This window comes from Onthophagus taurus, chromosome 10 (genome assembly GCF_036711975.1).
Source record: "Onthophagus taurus isolate NC chromosome 10, IU_Otau_3.0, whole genome shotgun sequence".
Lineage (NCBI taxonomy): Eukaryota > Metazoa > Arthropoda > Insecta > Coleoptera > Scarabaeidae > Onthophagus > Onthophagus taurus.
In genome coordinates this window covers 10,705,100-10,720,625 of record NC_091975.1, presented here as the reverse complement: position 1 = coordinate 10,720,625, position 15,526 = coordinate 10,705,100, and the positions used below count along the sequence as shown (strand labels likewise).

Sequence of the window (15,526 nt, the reverse complement as noted above, 5' to 3'; positions counted from 1 at the left end):
CCCTTAACGTTTTAATTAGCGTTTAAAATTAAACAGTTAAAAGAAAATTGATTTTGGTTCTTTCCGGACAACTTTAACCTTAAAAAGTTAGATTTTATAGGCTATTCATTATTTATATTTGGAAAAGAGAAATCAATAAATAAAAAATGCCCTGTACCACAAAATTAATTATTTAATTTGAAAAATCCGCCAAAAAATAAAAAATTATTTACATTTTAATCGACTAAACATAACCTAGATACGCCAAACAAACTTCTTTTCCACTTCACAAATTCACCCCCAACATAATCAATAACATAAATAATCATAAATTTAATTAATACAAACCACAAAAAGCCAAATATAAATTATTTATCTTTATTAATAATAATATCAATAATACAACATAACCTCAATATGTCAGATTGGTTATCGAAAATAAAATCATCAAAAAAGTCCTCAATATCGCAAGGAAATCTCAAAAAAGTTCATTACGAATTTACTAAAGATGTGGAGCTCGTTGAAGAGTACAACACTGATACGGAGGTGTTAACGCGAAGAGCTTGGCGAAGAAAAACGCATTTAGGAGGTGAAGGTGATTGGGATGTTGAAATTGGAGATCCTGAACCTTCAGCATTAAAAAAGGAAGGGTTTGTAATCCGTGAAAACAACAACCAACCAATCATCTCAAGAAGGATCACAAAAAACAGCTTAGAATGGAGAATTAGAAATTTACCATATCCTTTAGAAGTTTATTCCGTATCTGCTGATCCAGAAACGAAAAGTTTGGTTGTAAGAACAAGCAATAAGAAGTATTTTAAAGTTTTGGTTGTACCTGAATTGGTTAGGGCCGGTGCTGTACCGAATCAAGAGAGTATTCAGTTTACTCATAAATATAATACTTTGATTATTACGGTAGGTTTTGGAATGTTTTTGCTGTTTATATTTAACTGAGTTTTTTTTAGTATAAAAAGCCGAAAGAGGTGGTTTTGATGGAAAAGGCGGTTTATGAAGAGGTGAAAAAGGTTGAATCGAAAAGTGGGGATATTGATCCTAATAATTGTAAACCTAGTTAATTTTTTTCTTGATTTATTTATTTAGTTGGAATTAAAATGTTATTTATAATTTCCATGCAAAGATACTTATTCTAATTAATAAATTTTGAGTTATTTTGTAATAATATTAATTCTTTCATATGTATATTTGTCAATTTGACATATTTGACAGCTTGAATTATTTGATTATAAATAAAGATTAATTAAAAAAAGATTATTAAAAACAATCTTTATTTACGTTTAACGCCTTTTTTCATTTTTATTTTTGCAAGGTGGGTCAATAATCAAATTAATCAATAATAAATTATTAAAAACAACTTCATATTATAATACGTTGCTATCTTCATTACAAATCTTTCTCAACAATTTTAATGAATACATTTTCAAAATATCTTATTTCATCAGTTTTTTTTAAATTTTTAACATCCCTTTATATTTAAAAATTAATTTTAACTTTATTTTCAAAGTTTAGTAATATAAAGTGCGCCACCTATGAAAAAAGTATTGAACCACATGCATAGTTTTTTTTTGACGCATCAGTTTACGTTTTGTGTTTTGGAGGGATTTTATAACTTAGTTTTCTGTGAAACTTATACAAGTTTATTTAAAAATGCCTAAGAAGAAGGATTTACCAGAAGGGTAAGCAATTTACACCATAAATTTTAGATTTTTTTAGAATTAATACAACGTTTTAACATAACCTCAAAATCACAAACAAATATTAATTTCAACATTTTTATCGAAATTAAATAAGTATTTATTAATTAAGTTAATAAAGTAATTAATAAAGTTATGTAATCACGTTTATTTAAAGATCATAAAATGTAAATAAAAATTAATTTATTCAATAATTATTACAGTTTTCGTTTTTATCGATATTATTTTAGTTAACTTATTTTAAACTAGATGGCGCTTTGAAATTCAAATTTTTAACAAATTTTATTTTTTTAGCTGGGAATTATACTCAATCATGGGGGAACAAGTACCAGGAACGAAATTCATTCCTTTTAAGGTTCCATTAAAAGAGGTGAGTCTTTAATATTAACTCAAAAAGTGTTTAATAAGTTATCTTATTAAAAAGAGAAAGTTTAATTCTTAAACTGATTGTTTATGAAACCGTAATTCGTAATGTTGTTGTGTAAGATGATCTTGTAACATGGTCCGAAGGTTCTTCTCGGTAAGTTCGAGTGTGGTCCCGTCACTTTGCGATCCTGTTCGTTGAAGAAACTACAGATGTCCGGACGTGTTCGCGGCGCACGGTGGTTACACACCCCGAAACGCAGCCCGCCAACGCGCCCAAACCCATGACCCGACGTGGCTGGACCGAAAGAATAGAAATATTAATCTGGCCTCGTTAACCGTTGGCAGGCCGATAAATTCACTTTATCGTGCCCTCTCCGTGCTCGAAACATGACTCACACGGGATTCTTATGAGAGAAAAGAAAGAAAATTTTGTTTGAGTCTAGAAAGTATCGATGTTTACAGCTTGGAGGGTTCTTGTTCGCCCTCATCGGCGATATATGGCCGTATTTTGTAAGACTTTGGGAGATATGAAGTGTGCACACGCATCGGAGGAAGTTTGGAGTCAAAAAACGAAAAACTAAAGGGGTGTTATTCGAGACGGAGTTGATTTAAAATTTTCTCTGTTTTTGATCTGTTATTATTCTATCTACAATAAGATCTCGTTTATTCTCTCGTTGGGCCAATTAATTTTCATCGGGACAGATATCAAAAGTGGGGCCCACGCCGTTTGTTGGCGGCGGCGACTGTGGTAAGTGCGGCATTCAATTAATATTGGAATGTGTATGGCCCTTAGCGCGTAATTATTCGCACGGATCGATAAATCGCGTCGACTTTCGCGCCGATCTGTCGTAATAAATCGCCCCCAAAGCGGACCGACGATGCCCCCAACCACAAATCGACCGACAAACCAACCAGTTGTAATTAGATATTCATCACGGCTAAGACGAAAAGAAGAAGTCAATTTCAAATTTTGATTAATTATTGGTAGCCGGGAAAAAAGGGGGAAATGAAAGAAAAAGAAGGAATTGTCTTAAGGCTAAATCTACTAAATAGAAGTAGTCGTAGCTTATTAACAAGAACCATTAATCTTGGTTCTTTAAAGGATTATAATTCTTACTAAACAGACGGATAATTCTAAAGAAGAGACAATTCATAGTTTCTTTGAAGAGATGTGGAGGATTGATGTAAAAAAGTTTCAGTACAAACAGTTCATAAATCACCATCAAAAATGGTTACATGACAGCTTTTCTTTTTTTGTTTAAGCCTTATTGAAATTTATATAGCGCAATAAATGCCAAAATAAATTACTTTTCGAGACAATCATAAGTGAATAGGAACATCATCGGGGTATCTTGTCTCTTGTCATCGTTTTCGGTCGGACCCCTACAGTTACATACTTTAAGAACCCACAAAAATTCAATCAAAAATAAAGAATAATCTTTCTGAGAAATTTTTTTAATGCGAATTTAATTCTTGTAAGTAAAAATGGTTTCAAAACTGTTTTCCAAAGAAATATATAGTGTCAAAAATAGTTTTTTTTCTAATTTGTGTAAAGTGATCAGAAATTCTGCTCAACTTCTGTATACTTAGAAATATACAGTGTCAAATATAATTTTTTTTCTGTAATTCAAATTAAATTGATCAGAAATTCTGTTCAATCGAAATCTTGCAAAAAATCCTGCAAAACCTGGTTTCCAGATAAATCGCGTATGAATACGCATACTAAACTATAAAATCTGATCTGATTGAGACATTCATGCTTATAAGGTAGGATTTATATATTCTGGAATTAAAGATTAGTTGAAAGATGAACTAGCTCTCCGTCTTCAAGCCATGTACTAGCATTCTTCTCTATATTGGAAATATTTGATGAGGATTTCGCACGTATTTTTGTTCCAGAACATACTAACTTCCTAATTTCAAGTTAATTTCTTTTGATTATTCCCATGGCAGTCGCTGAGGTTAGATACATATCCTAGAGTCCTAAGTCTCTATACAAAAGATGGAATTAATTGGTCCAGAATATTACGGCACCTATCATTTCAGTGGATTTGAACAATTTAAGATATAATTCTTGTAAGTCTTGTATTTAATTTATGAAGTCTAGTTTGTCTATCAATAAATAGATGTCGCAATGATTTCATGCTACATTATATAGTCTATCTATCCACTAATAGATGGCGCTCACAACGTAATTATTTGGATTTCGATAGGAATGAGGTTGGGTGATGAACATACAGTGATACAATAAAGTCTACATACACCCCAGCAAATGATTATATCTCAGCTCCTGAAATGTAATTCAATGAAGTTTTTAAACGAAGGATATTAGAAGTCTATATTATTTTAATACAAAGTCGAAACAGCTCGACTTGTGTTACGAACTGAAGGCTACAGCAGTAGATTTGGTCGCACTTCTCTCAAGATGGCTAAACCCGAATTATTCCAGTTCTAGGTCTTGTGTTAGTTCTAGTAATAGTGCAAAATTAGAACTAACAATAGATCTAGAACTAGAAATATTCGGATTTAGTCGCACCTCTCTCAAGACGGCTAAACCCGAATTATTTTAGTTCTAGGTCTTGCGTTAGTTCCTTTGATTATATATAATATGGATTGAGCTAACTGAATATATCTACTAACAAAAATGTTGCTCAAGGTGAATAGACGCAGATGGAAAGCGATAATGTGAAAGTGTAACAAAGATAGATATATTATATGTCAGTACGCTTCTATATCTATCTCACTTCTATCAGTACACCCATTATATGGCAGTACGCTTCTATGTCTATCTCGGTTCGATCACCTTGCGCAAGCTATCTCTCTCGTTGGCTCAATCCATATTATATATAATCAAAGGTTAGTTCTAATTTTAGTTCAATAAAAATATACATCAATATAGCGCTGAATTACAGTTAACAGACGTACGGCTAAACCCGAAACTTTCTAGTTCTAGGTCTAGTGTTAGTTCTAGTTTTATACTAGCACTGTTATCTGTGTAGAACTAACACTATACCTAGAACTAGAATCATTCGGGTTTAGCCGTCTTTAGAGACGTGCGGCTAAACGCGTTCTAGTTTTACACTAGCACTGTTATCTATGTAGAACTAACAAATGATTCTAGTTCTCGGTATAGTGTTAGTTTTAGTTTTACAGTAGCACTGTTATCTATGTAGCCGTCTGTACAGACGTGCGGCTCAAATGGGAACCCAAATGATTCTAGTTCTAGGTATAGTGTTAGTTCTAGTGTTACACTAGCACTGTTCTCTATGTAGAACTAACACTATACTTAGAACTAGAATCATTTGGGTTTAGCCGTACGTCTGTAAAGACGGCTAAACCCAAATGATTCTAGTTCTAGGTCTAGTGTTAATTCTAGTTTTACACTAGCACTGTTATCTATGTAGAACTAACACTATACCTAGAACTAGAATCATTTGGGTTTAGCCGCACGTCTGTAAAGACTTCTAAACCCAAATGATTCTAGTTCTAGGTCTAGTGTTAGTTCTAGCTTTACACTAGCACTGTTCTCTATGTAGACGTGCGGCTAAACCCAAATGATTCTAGTTCTAAGTATAGTGTTAGTTCTAGTTTTACACTAGCACTGTTATCTATGTAGAACTAACAAATGATTCTGGTTCTAGGTATAGTGTTAGTCTGTAAAGACGGCTAAACCCAAATGATTCTAGTTCTAGGTATGGTGTTAGTTCTAGTTTTACAGTAGCACTGTTATCTATGTAGAACTAACACTATACCTAGAACTAGAATCATTTGGGTTTAGCCGTCTTTACAGACGTGCGGCTAAACCCAAATAAACCCAAAAAAAGAACTAGAATCATTTGAGTTTAGCCACATGTCTGTAAAGACGGCTAAACCCAAATGATTCTAGTTCTAAGTATAGTGTTAGTTTTACACTAGCACTGTTATCTATGTTATCTATGTATGTGCTAGTGTAAAACTAACACTATACTTAGAACTAGAATCATTTGGGTTTAGCTACACGTCTGTAAAGACGGCTAAACCCAAATGATTCTAGTTCTAGGTATAGTGTTAGTTGTACACTAGCACTGTTATCTATGTAGAACTAACACTATACCTAGAACTAGAATCATTTGGGTTTAGCCACACGTCTGTAAAGACGGCTAAACCCAAATGATTCTAGTTCTAGGTCTAGTGTTAGTTCTAGTTTTACAGTAACGCTGTTATCTATGCAGAACTAACACTATACCTAAGTATAGTTCTAGTTATTGAGGATTGATTTTATTTTTGATGGATTTGACTTTGTTTTGTTCTGATTGGTTGTTGTTTTTATTGTTTGAGGATGTCGTTTCTACCTTTTTTAGAAGACCAATGAGATCGTTTTTAAAGTCAATATTGTTAGGGTGATTTTTGATTATAATGTCAAATTCTATGGCAATGTCGGAGACTTTGGGTGTATGTTGTATAGCGAATTTATATCCTTTATTTAAAAAATCTGTCCTCTGATATCAAAGTTGATGTTAGTGTGTGATTTGATCATTAATGCCTGTGTTGTTTTTAGTTTTATTCTAGATTTTATTTCTTCCTTGCTGTGCTTTATGTTTCTTTTTGTCTTCCTCTTTAATTATTCTTGCCTTTTCCTTGAATTCTTCTATAATTTGATCCAGTTCTATGAAATGTAGATGTGTTCGAAGGGTTCTTTCTCTTTTCGCCAATCTTTCGTATATTTCATTCAGAATCTTAAAATGTCGTTTCTTTTCTTCTTTCATTATTTTATTTGTTAAATAAATTTTTGTTGATTTGTTAATTAAAGCTAGAACTAACACTGTACCTAGAACTAAAAAAGTTTGATTATTCTAGTTCTAGAATAATTTCTAGTTCTAGTTTTACAGTAGCACTATTATCTATGTAGAACTAACACTATACTTAGAACTAGAATCATTTGGGTTTAGCCGCACGTCTGTAAAGACGGCTAAACCCGAATGATTCTAGTTCTAGGTCTAGTGTTAGTTCTAGTTTTACAGTAGCACTGTTATCTATGTAGAACTAACACTATACCTAGAACTAGAACTAGGTTCTTTCTCTTTTCGCCAATCTTTCGTATATTTCATTCAGAATCTTAAAATGTCGTTTCTTTTCTTCTTTCATTATTTTATTTGTTAAATAAATTTTTGTTGATTTGTTAATTAAAGCTAGAACTAACACTATACCTAGAACCAAAAAAGTTTGGTTATTCTAGTTCTAGGTCTTGTGTTAGTTCTAGTGTTAGTGTTATGCCCGGTTTCTCGTACATTATAATATCGAATAGATATCGGAGCAATAGTTATCGGATCGATATCTTTTGACGGCGTGGCCGGTTTCACGTACGAAAATGCATGTAGATATCGAACCGATATTGCGCTGTTGATCGATAACAATGGCGATATCGGTCATTTGGGTTTCTGAAAGGGTCGATAGGAGATATCGGAGCGATATCGTATCGATAACTATATCGCTTGCAACAAGGACCGATATCGACTCGATAAGTGTGATTAATGAATTTTGATTAAACTGTTCATCCCATGCTTGTTTCTTTACCATATTTGTAGATATTTTATTTCGTTTGATTTTCTATTACTGATTTTCGTTCCATAACTAATTCCACTAACAATTTTTTATCGAAAGAAGTAAAATTCTTCGTTCGTTTCGACATAGCGCGCGTATTATCAAACTAACCGTTTTCGAAAAAAGGGATAGCCCAAATTTTAACAGATATCTTTTATTGTACGTTAGTATAGTCTTTTGTAAATTATTTACTTATTTAAAAAAAGAAATAATTTAACTTAAATAATTAAGTTTTTAGTTTCTCTTTTTTGTTAATTGTTTTTTTTACTAATCATTTTTGTTATTATTTGATGATTTTTGTTTGTTAATTTTTATTATTATTATTATCAATTCCTTGTCTTAGCAACTTTTTATTTTTGTTTATGTACTTTAGTGTGTTTTATTAGTGGATGCTTCGCTGGGCTTGTCCCGTTTGAATCCCAAGTGTAATAAACAAATAAATAAATTATTTTACGAACTATTTGTTCAAAATTTTCACCGCCACCTATCTACGGGAATAAACAAGTAACCGATTTTTTGACAAAATCGTTCGATAACTATTGTATGCAATATCTGTCGATCAGTTCGTACCAGAACACCAACAGCCGATATCGACCCGTCAAAAGATATCGATCCGATAACTATTGTTCCGATATCCATGGTTATCGAACGATTTTGTCAACAAATTGGTTACTTGTTTATTTCCGCCGATAGGTGCCGGTAAAAATTTTGAACAAACAGTTCGTAAAATTATTTATTTATTTAGTTATTACACTTGGGATGCAAACGGGACAAGCCCAGCGAAGCATCCACTACATTGTTTTGGTAATCCAAAAAAGAGAAACCAAAATTTTAATTATTGAAGTTAAATTATTTCTTTTTTTTAATAATTAAATAATTTAGAACAGAAAAATAACGTTACTAACGTATAATAAAAGACATCTGTTGAAATTTGGGCTCTTCCTTTTTTCAAAAACGGTTAGTTTGATAATACGTGCGCAATGGAGAAACGATCGAAGAATTTTACTTCTCTCGATAAAAAATTGTTAGTCGAATTAGTTATAGAACGAAAATCAGTAATAGAAAATCAAACGAAATAAAATATCCACAAACATGGTAAAGAAACAAGCATGGGATGAACAGTTTAATCAAAATTCGCAATCTTTTAACACACATCACTGTCATTAATCACACTTATCTAGTCGATATCGGCTTGTTGCATGCGATATAGTTATCGATTCGATATCTCCTATCGATCCTTTCAGAAACCCAAATGACCGATATCGCCATAGTTATCGATCAACAGCGCGATATCGGTTCGATATCGACATGCATTTTCGTACGAGAAACCGGCCATTAGTCTAGTTTTATTAGTTTTCAGCGCTACATAGTTGTATATTTTTATTAAGCTATAACGGATAGACTTTTTTTAGGACTGTATGTAGACTTTTTTGAGTTAAACATATGATTATGTTTTGTGTTCCCCTTGATTAATAATAACTTAAATAATATGGAAATAATATGGACTTCTTACATGTTTAGTTAAAAAATTTTCTTGAATTACTTTTCGGGAGCTGAGATATTATCATTTAGGGGCTGTATGTAGACTTTATTGTATCACTGCATATTAAAATTACCTTATGTATTGTATAAAAAAATAAAATATTTCAACATCGTCTTCTTCATGTTAACACATTAAGTGACAGGAGCGGCTATTGCGGTTCCAAAAAAGGTTCGAACTAACGCGGGCGAGAGCGAATTCGCATTTGTCGGTCCGAAAAATCGTATGAGTTATTGCCCCGATTCAATTCACTTAAGCACGCCTATTAACATATGTGATTATAGCAGTGCATTACTTCCCGTTATAAATTATTTATAAATTCTTTTGTTATATTATAATTTTATTACCTGTCGCGATATGCGTCTGAACGGAGTTTCATGCATACATATAAATCGACGTTATTACTATGGTCTTAAGTTCTTCAATGTATATCGTATAACCATCATATGGCATATGAAGAATAATTCTTTACCATTTTGTATATTGATGTGTTTGAGAGAAAGTTATATTAACCTAAAATCTTTTCAAATAAATGTAGAGTTGGAATCTGTAGTGTTTTAATGGTGCTTAAGTTCTCGCTTCTTTCGTTTTATTCGTGTTCTTTTCGGTTCGTTTCTTCGACGCGTATTCGCCTCGCGCCGTTTTATTTATCGGCCCGGCAATAAATATTATTTAATGTTTGTTGCAATACCCGCCGAACGTGAATGTTAGTGTGTGTGGGTCCCCTTTCTTCGTCTACGTTCGTGACACGACTCCGGCGCTACGTTTTGTACCTTATTTGGTTCGCAAGCATCTTTAAGAAAATTCTTAACCACCCACATCAATACATCGACATAATGATTACTAAAAAAATGACATTGTCATTTTTTAAATATTATAAAAAAACACCAAGAAAATGTTTAATTCATTTAATTCAACGTTCGTATTCATCACCATGCCAAAATTGCCACCAAATAACCGAAAGAACAACTTGCGTTCTCCTCCCCGGAGATGGAATCGGCCCGGAATTAATAAAATCCGTAAAATGTTTATTTGAAGCTCACTCAATCCCAATCGAATTAATAACCCACGTTATTAAAAAAAAAGAAGATGGTACATTTTACGAAGCGATGGAAGCCATAAAAAAATATGGGTTGTGTTTAAAAAGTTCCTTTGATAAACACGAACCGACTTTAGCGGGGGAGTATCAAAATTACAACGTCCGTTTGATTAATCTTTTAGATATTTACGCGAACGTCGCTCATATCCAAACTTTGCCGAATGTTAAAACGAAACATAAAGATCTAAGTTTGATCGTTGTCCGCGAACAAACCGAGGCGAGCTACAGCAATTTAGAACATGAAAGCGTTAAAGGAGTCGTCGAAAGTCTTAAGATCGTCACGTCTCGCCGATCCAGAAGGATAGCGAAATTCGCTTTTGATTACGCTACGAAGTTCGGTAGGAAAACGGTTACCTGCGTTCACAAAGCGAACATAATGAAAATGACCGATGGGTTATTCTTAAAGTGTTGCCATGAAATATCGAGGTTATACCCAAAAATTAAATTCAACTCGATCATCGTTGATAATTGCATGATGCAACTCGTTTCGAATCCTTCACAATTCGACGTTCTTGTTACCCCGAATTTATATGGAAGCATGGCAGATAATCTTTGCGCCGGTTTGGTTGGTGGCGCAGGAGTCGTTCCTGGAGCTGCATACGGTGATGATTGTGTAGTTTTTGAACCGGCGGCTCATCATACGTTTTATGGAGCCGTGGGAAAAAACGTTGCAAATCCAACGGCGATGTTGCTGTGTGCGGCTAAATTACTTTGGCACGTCAACATGCGACAAGAAGCTTCTACTTTAAAATGTGCCGTTAGAGAAGTTTTGAAAAAAGGAAAAGTCAGAACGGCTGATATTGGAGGAACAGCGTGTGCTTCAGAATTTACAGATGCCGTTATTGAGACTATGCATAAACTTAAATGTGAAGAGAAAGCTGTTTTTAATTTGTAAATGATAATATTTTTATTAAAGAATCATTATGATCGATGTTATTTATTTTTTAATCTGTACCATCATACTAACATGGTACAGTGCATTGAAGCTGGACGATCTTCCGCAGGACTATAAGTTATAAGCTACTCCTATTATCTAATATTATATGTTTTTATTGAATAATAAGGTTTTTTGTTGATTTTCAAATATTTGCACTACTGCCTCAGCAGCATAGCTACTTCGGCAACTAATTAATGCTTGAAAATTAAAGAAAAATAACAATAGGGTATCTAGGTGACCCTAGATACCATTTGCGCTTGGTGTAAGGAAGAGAACCTCTCAATAAACCCTCAAAAGACAATTGTTGTGCCCTTCGCCAGGAAGCGAAAGTTGGATGGACTAATCCGCCCAACTATCCAAGGTGAAGAAATTCCTTTCTCAAAGGAAGTCAAATATCTAGGAGTAATCCTAGACAAAACCCTGTCATGGAATGGACATTTGCAGGGAGTTTTGCACAAAGCTAGACTATCCTTGTGGACTTGTCGCAGTCTTTGTGGAAAAAGTTGGGGTCTTACCCCTGAAAGACTGTACTGGCTCTATGTGACTGTGGTTAGACCTATGATTACATACGGAGCAGCAGCCTGGTATAGGAAAGTCCGACAGACTTCAGTTATCAGTAAACTTTCACGAATTCAACGAGTAGCTGGATTGGCAATCTCTGGTGCGATAGGCACAACGCCATTTGCATATAGAGAAAGTGGCTAGAACAACCATTTACAGATTTAAGCAATATGCTCAAAACTGTTCCGACATGTCCTACCAATGGGCTGCGGAAGACATTATAAGCACTGATACTGTGCTATCAATGCCGTCAGATTTGGCGGTATCACTATCAGTGATTAATGCTCGATACCAGATTGTACTGCCTGAGCGGCAGTCCTGGATCGAAAATGAAGATTCTCTGGTTCAGGCAGACATTTGCTTGTACACAGATGGATCAAAAACGCCTGAAGGGGTAGGAGCAGGAGTATACTGCCAGACACCTCGAATTAAGCAAGCTTACAGCCTGGGTACGTACTGTACTGTATTCCAGGCGGAAGTATTTGCTATTGACATGGGTGCTAAAATCCTTCTTGAAAGAGGGGTGAAGAACATGACAGTACGAATTTTCTCAGACAGTCAAGCCGCTCTCCAGGCGCTGCAAGCCGTGAAAACGGTGTCGGCTCTGGTTAATGATTGTAAGAGAACATTAAACACACTCAGTTGTGATAACAGTCTCTCTGATCTGGGTCCCGGGTCACTCTGGGGTTGCTGGCAATGAAGCGGCAGATAAGCTAGCACGAGATGGCAGCGCTGAAGCGTTTGTGAGGCCGGAACCAGCAGTTGGTGTATCATTTGCGATGGCCAAATATAGGATTGGACTGTGGGCTGAAGAGAGACTTCGCCTACTGTGGACCAGTTCTCCTGGAATGAGACATGCTAAGGTGTTTATTAACATCGCCACTGTCAAACCCGGGAATATTTTAGGACTTGCCCGTTGTAGCATGAAAGTTCTAATGGGTGTTTTTACTGGGCACTGCCGATTAAAAGCACACCTCAACTTGTTGGGTTTAGCCGACGATGTTGAATGCCGACTATGTGCGGAGGAAGCAGAGACGGTTGAGCATGTTTTATGCCACTGCCCTACCGTTAACCGTATCAGATTCTCGATTTTTGGGTCGCAGTTTATCTCCTCAAAAGATCTGAATGACCTTTCGCCGAGCAAGGTATTAATGTTCGTTAACAGCATTGGATTGCACGGTGACATTTGATAACGATATCTATCGGGGTACAATAGATCCTTAAGGTCGAGGTGCAAGGTTGGTTGGTCCGCCTACCCGATATGTATTCTATGTAATGTAATGTAATGTACAAGTGTTGGTATAATCAGTGGAATAGTTATTCCCAGAATAATTTATTCTCGGCATTAATTTAACGAGTGCGTCTTATAAAGCCTTTCTTATGCCAGAATAGTTATTCCAATGGTTAGTTGAAGTTGGTAATACTGTAGGTATAACGAGCAGTGCGCATGTGGTTTGTTTACATTGTTTACATTTAGCGACTGTCAAATTGATCAGCGGTGTTTACCATTATTCTGTTTTTATTTTCATTTTACGTCCTTACGAATATGAATGTGAACGTAGATGTATTTGACTCCGACAATGATAACGAGATTAGGTATAGGAGACGACAGTTTAGATGTGCGAAAGCCTTATTACTAGTTCATTTATAATTACTGTATGTACTTATGTACTTCTTCTCAGGGTAAATTATTTAGAAACCTTATCAGAAGACCAGTTTAAGATGCGGTTTAGGTTAACCAAAAATACAACCCACGTAATTCTTGATCAAATTAGCGAGCGAATCTCATCTAGGATTAATAGAAACCAGGCGATTACCAGTGAAGTGCTTCTATGCTGCTTACAATGGCAGATTTTGTTGGCATCAGCAAAGCATCTGCTGCACAGATCGTAAAGGCTGTGACGTTGCCAATCGCATGGTTAAGGCTACAATATATTTCTATGCCTCAAAATGAAGAATTGGATTGCGTTAAGTTGCAATTTTATCGCATAGCAAGATTCCCGTATGTCATAGGTGCTATTGACTGTACCCATGTGTGCATTCAGTCTCCAGGTGGCGAAAATGCGGAATTCTATCGTAATCGCAAAGGATTTTTTTCGTGGAACGTGCAAACTATTGCTGATGGTAAATTAAAAATTCGCGATATTATTGCTCGATGGCCGGGAAGCACTCATGATCAAACAATTTTTAATAATAGTGTTATCAAAAGAAGATTAGAAAATGAGGAATTTGGTGACAGTATCATTTTGGGCGATAGTGGTTATACTGTTCAACAGTATTTATTGCCACCTCTTGCTAGCCCAAATTCTGCTGTCGAAAACTTATACAACCAGTCCCAGTTAAGGACACGTAATGTAGTAGAAAGAAGCTATGGTGTTTGGAAAAGAAGATTTCCGATCTTATCATTAGGCCTTCGGTTAAAGGAAGAGATGTCAAAGGCTGTAATAGACGGAATAGACGAAAATGATCACTGGGACGAAGACGAGGAAGGAGAACATTTACAAGTAGATAATGGGTTAATTGCTATCGAAGAAAACGTTCAAAATAGGAATTTTCGACGTTTACATATAATAAACAATTATTTTGCTACATTACTTTAACACAAAACTTTATTACTAATGTATTAATATTTATAATACTAGTTGTTACCATTTAATTTTTCTTTTAAAATCCTAATTTCTAAAACGTGTTTTTCATTCCTTCGTTTTCTAACTTCCGCAAACGTTTCCTCTAAAATTTTAATGCCAATGCCTACAATGCCAAGCACACGCTCACCTAGTACACCTAACTTAAACCCACCACCTACACCACCACCAGTGCGTTTAGCAGATTTTTTAATTTTGGTATACTCTAGTTTCGTTGCTTTTTTTAGAGCTTCCCATTTACTTTTTAACATTTTTCCAGTTCTGTTGGTTCCTTTGGTGCTGTTGAATTTTTAGCCACTTCATTCCACGTCTTTTCTTTTTGTGCCATACTTGTGGTATCTGTATACTTATATTCTGTATAACATACAACGTAATAAAAATATAAATATAGTAGTATGCAGGTACTTACCTAATATGTGCTTGTACTTTTCGACAAGGCCCAATAAAAATTCTGTTTCTTCATAACTGTAATTTGCACATCTCACACGTTTTTCTTTATTAGTTGAAGCCATTTCATACAATAATTATTACTATTATAGCTATCCCGCGCCGTATACCGTTACTTATGCTATACGTCGGTATTGTAAGACGTTTATTCTAGTGTTTATACCAAAATTTAGTTATTCTTGGTATACGGAGCGGTATAAACTGTCTTGTAAGATCGGCCCTTTTAATATTTTTTTAAATTTACGTGTATTCTACTGTCTTGGCAGTATAGCTTCCTCGGTTGCCAAATGGTATATTTAGCGTAAAAGATAAGCTATACTTGTCTATATTTCGAGTATTAATGCTACTGCCTTGGCAGCTAAGCTGCCTCGGCTTTTAATATTATATGTTTTTATTGAATAATAAGGTTTTCTGTTGATTTTCAAATATTTGCACTACTGCCTCGGCAGTATAGCTGCTTCAGCAACTAATTAGCACTTGAAACTTTAAGAATATAGATTTAATATCTTTTTAAATTTACGTGTATTCTACTGCCTTGGCAGGATAGCTTCCTCGGTTGCCAAATGGTATATTTAGTGTAAAAGATAAGCTATACTGTCTATATTTCAAGTATTAATGATACTGCCTTGGCAAGGATGCTGCCTCAGCTTTTAATATTAT

The 15,526-nt window shown here is 34.7% G+C and overlaps 2 protein-coding genes and 1 pseudogene across 3 annotated transcripts in view; all 3 read left to right on the top strand.

Annotated features, from left to right (window-relative positions):
- Positions 1-216: 216 nt before the first annotated feature.
- On the top strand, positions 217-1,248 carry LOC111423205 (protein DPCD). The gene is made up of 2 exons (XM_023056453.2): positions 217-894; positions 945-1,248. Exons 1-2 carry the CDS (start codon positions 397-399, stop codon positions 1,053-1,055), a joined length of 609 nt encoding a protein of 202 aa, XP_022912221.1. The 5' UTR covers positions 217-396; the 3' UTR covers positions 1,056-1,248.
- Positions 1,249-1,540: 292 nt separating this feature from the next.
- Positions 1,541-15,526, top strand: part of LOC111418628 (RNA/RNP complex-1-interacting phosphatase) — a 268,726-nt gene continuing 254,740 nt past the window's right edge. For both annotated transcript variants that reach the window (XR_011641697.1, XM_071199660.1), the window contains exons 1-2: positions 1,541-1,673; positions 1,986-2,061. Coding sequence is in view for 1 of the 2 variants with exons in the window: in XM_071199660.1 (XP_071055761.1) it covers positions 1,645-1,673; positions 1,986-2,061 (105 nt within the window). In the remaining variant the exon portion in view is untranslated. The remainder of the gene's footprint in view (positions 1,674-1,985; positions 2,062-15,526) is intronic.
- LOC111423206 (isocitrate dehydrogenase [NAD] subunit beta, mitochondrial pseudogene) lies at positions 9,813-11,207 on the top strand (annotated as a pseudogene).

What these genes read in the sequence shown, in the direction of transcription:
- LOC111423205 (XM_023056453.2), top strand. Translation starts at nt 397, where the DNA reads ATGTCAGATTGGTTATCGAAAATAAAATCATCAAAAAAGTCCTCAATA. An exon ending in ATAATACTTTGATTATTACG is followed by an intron (nt 895 to 944) that starts GTAGGTTTTGGA and finishes AGTTTTTTTTAG; the next exon opens with TATAAAAAGCCGAAAGAGGT.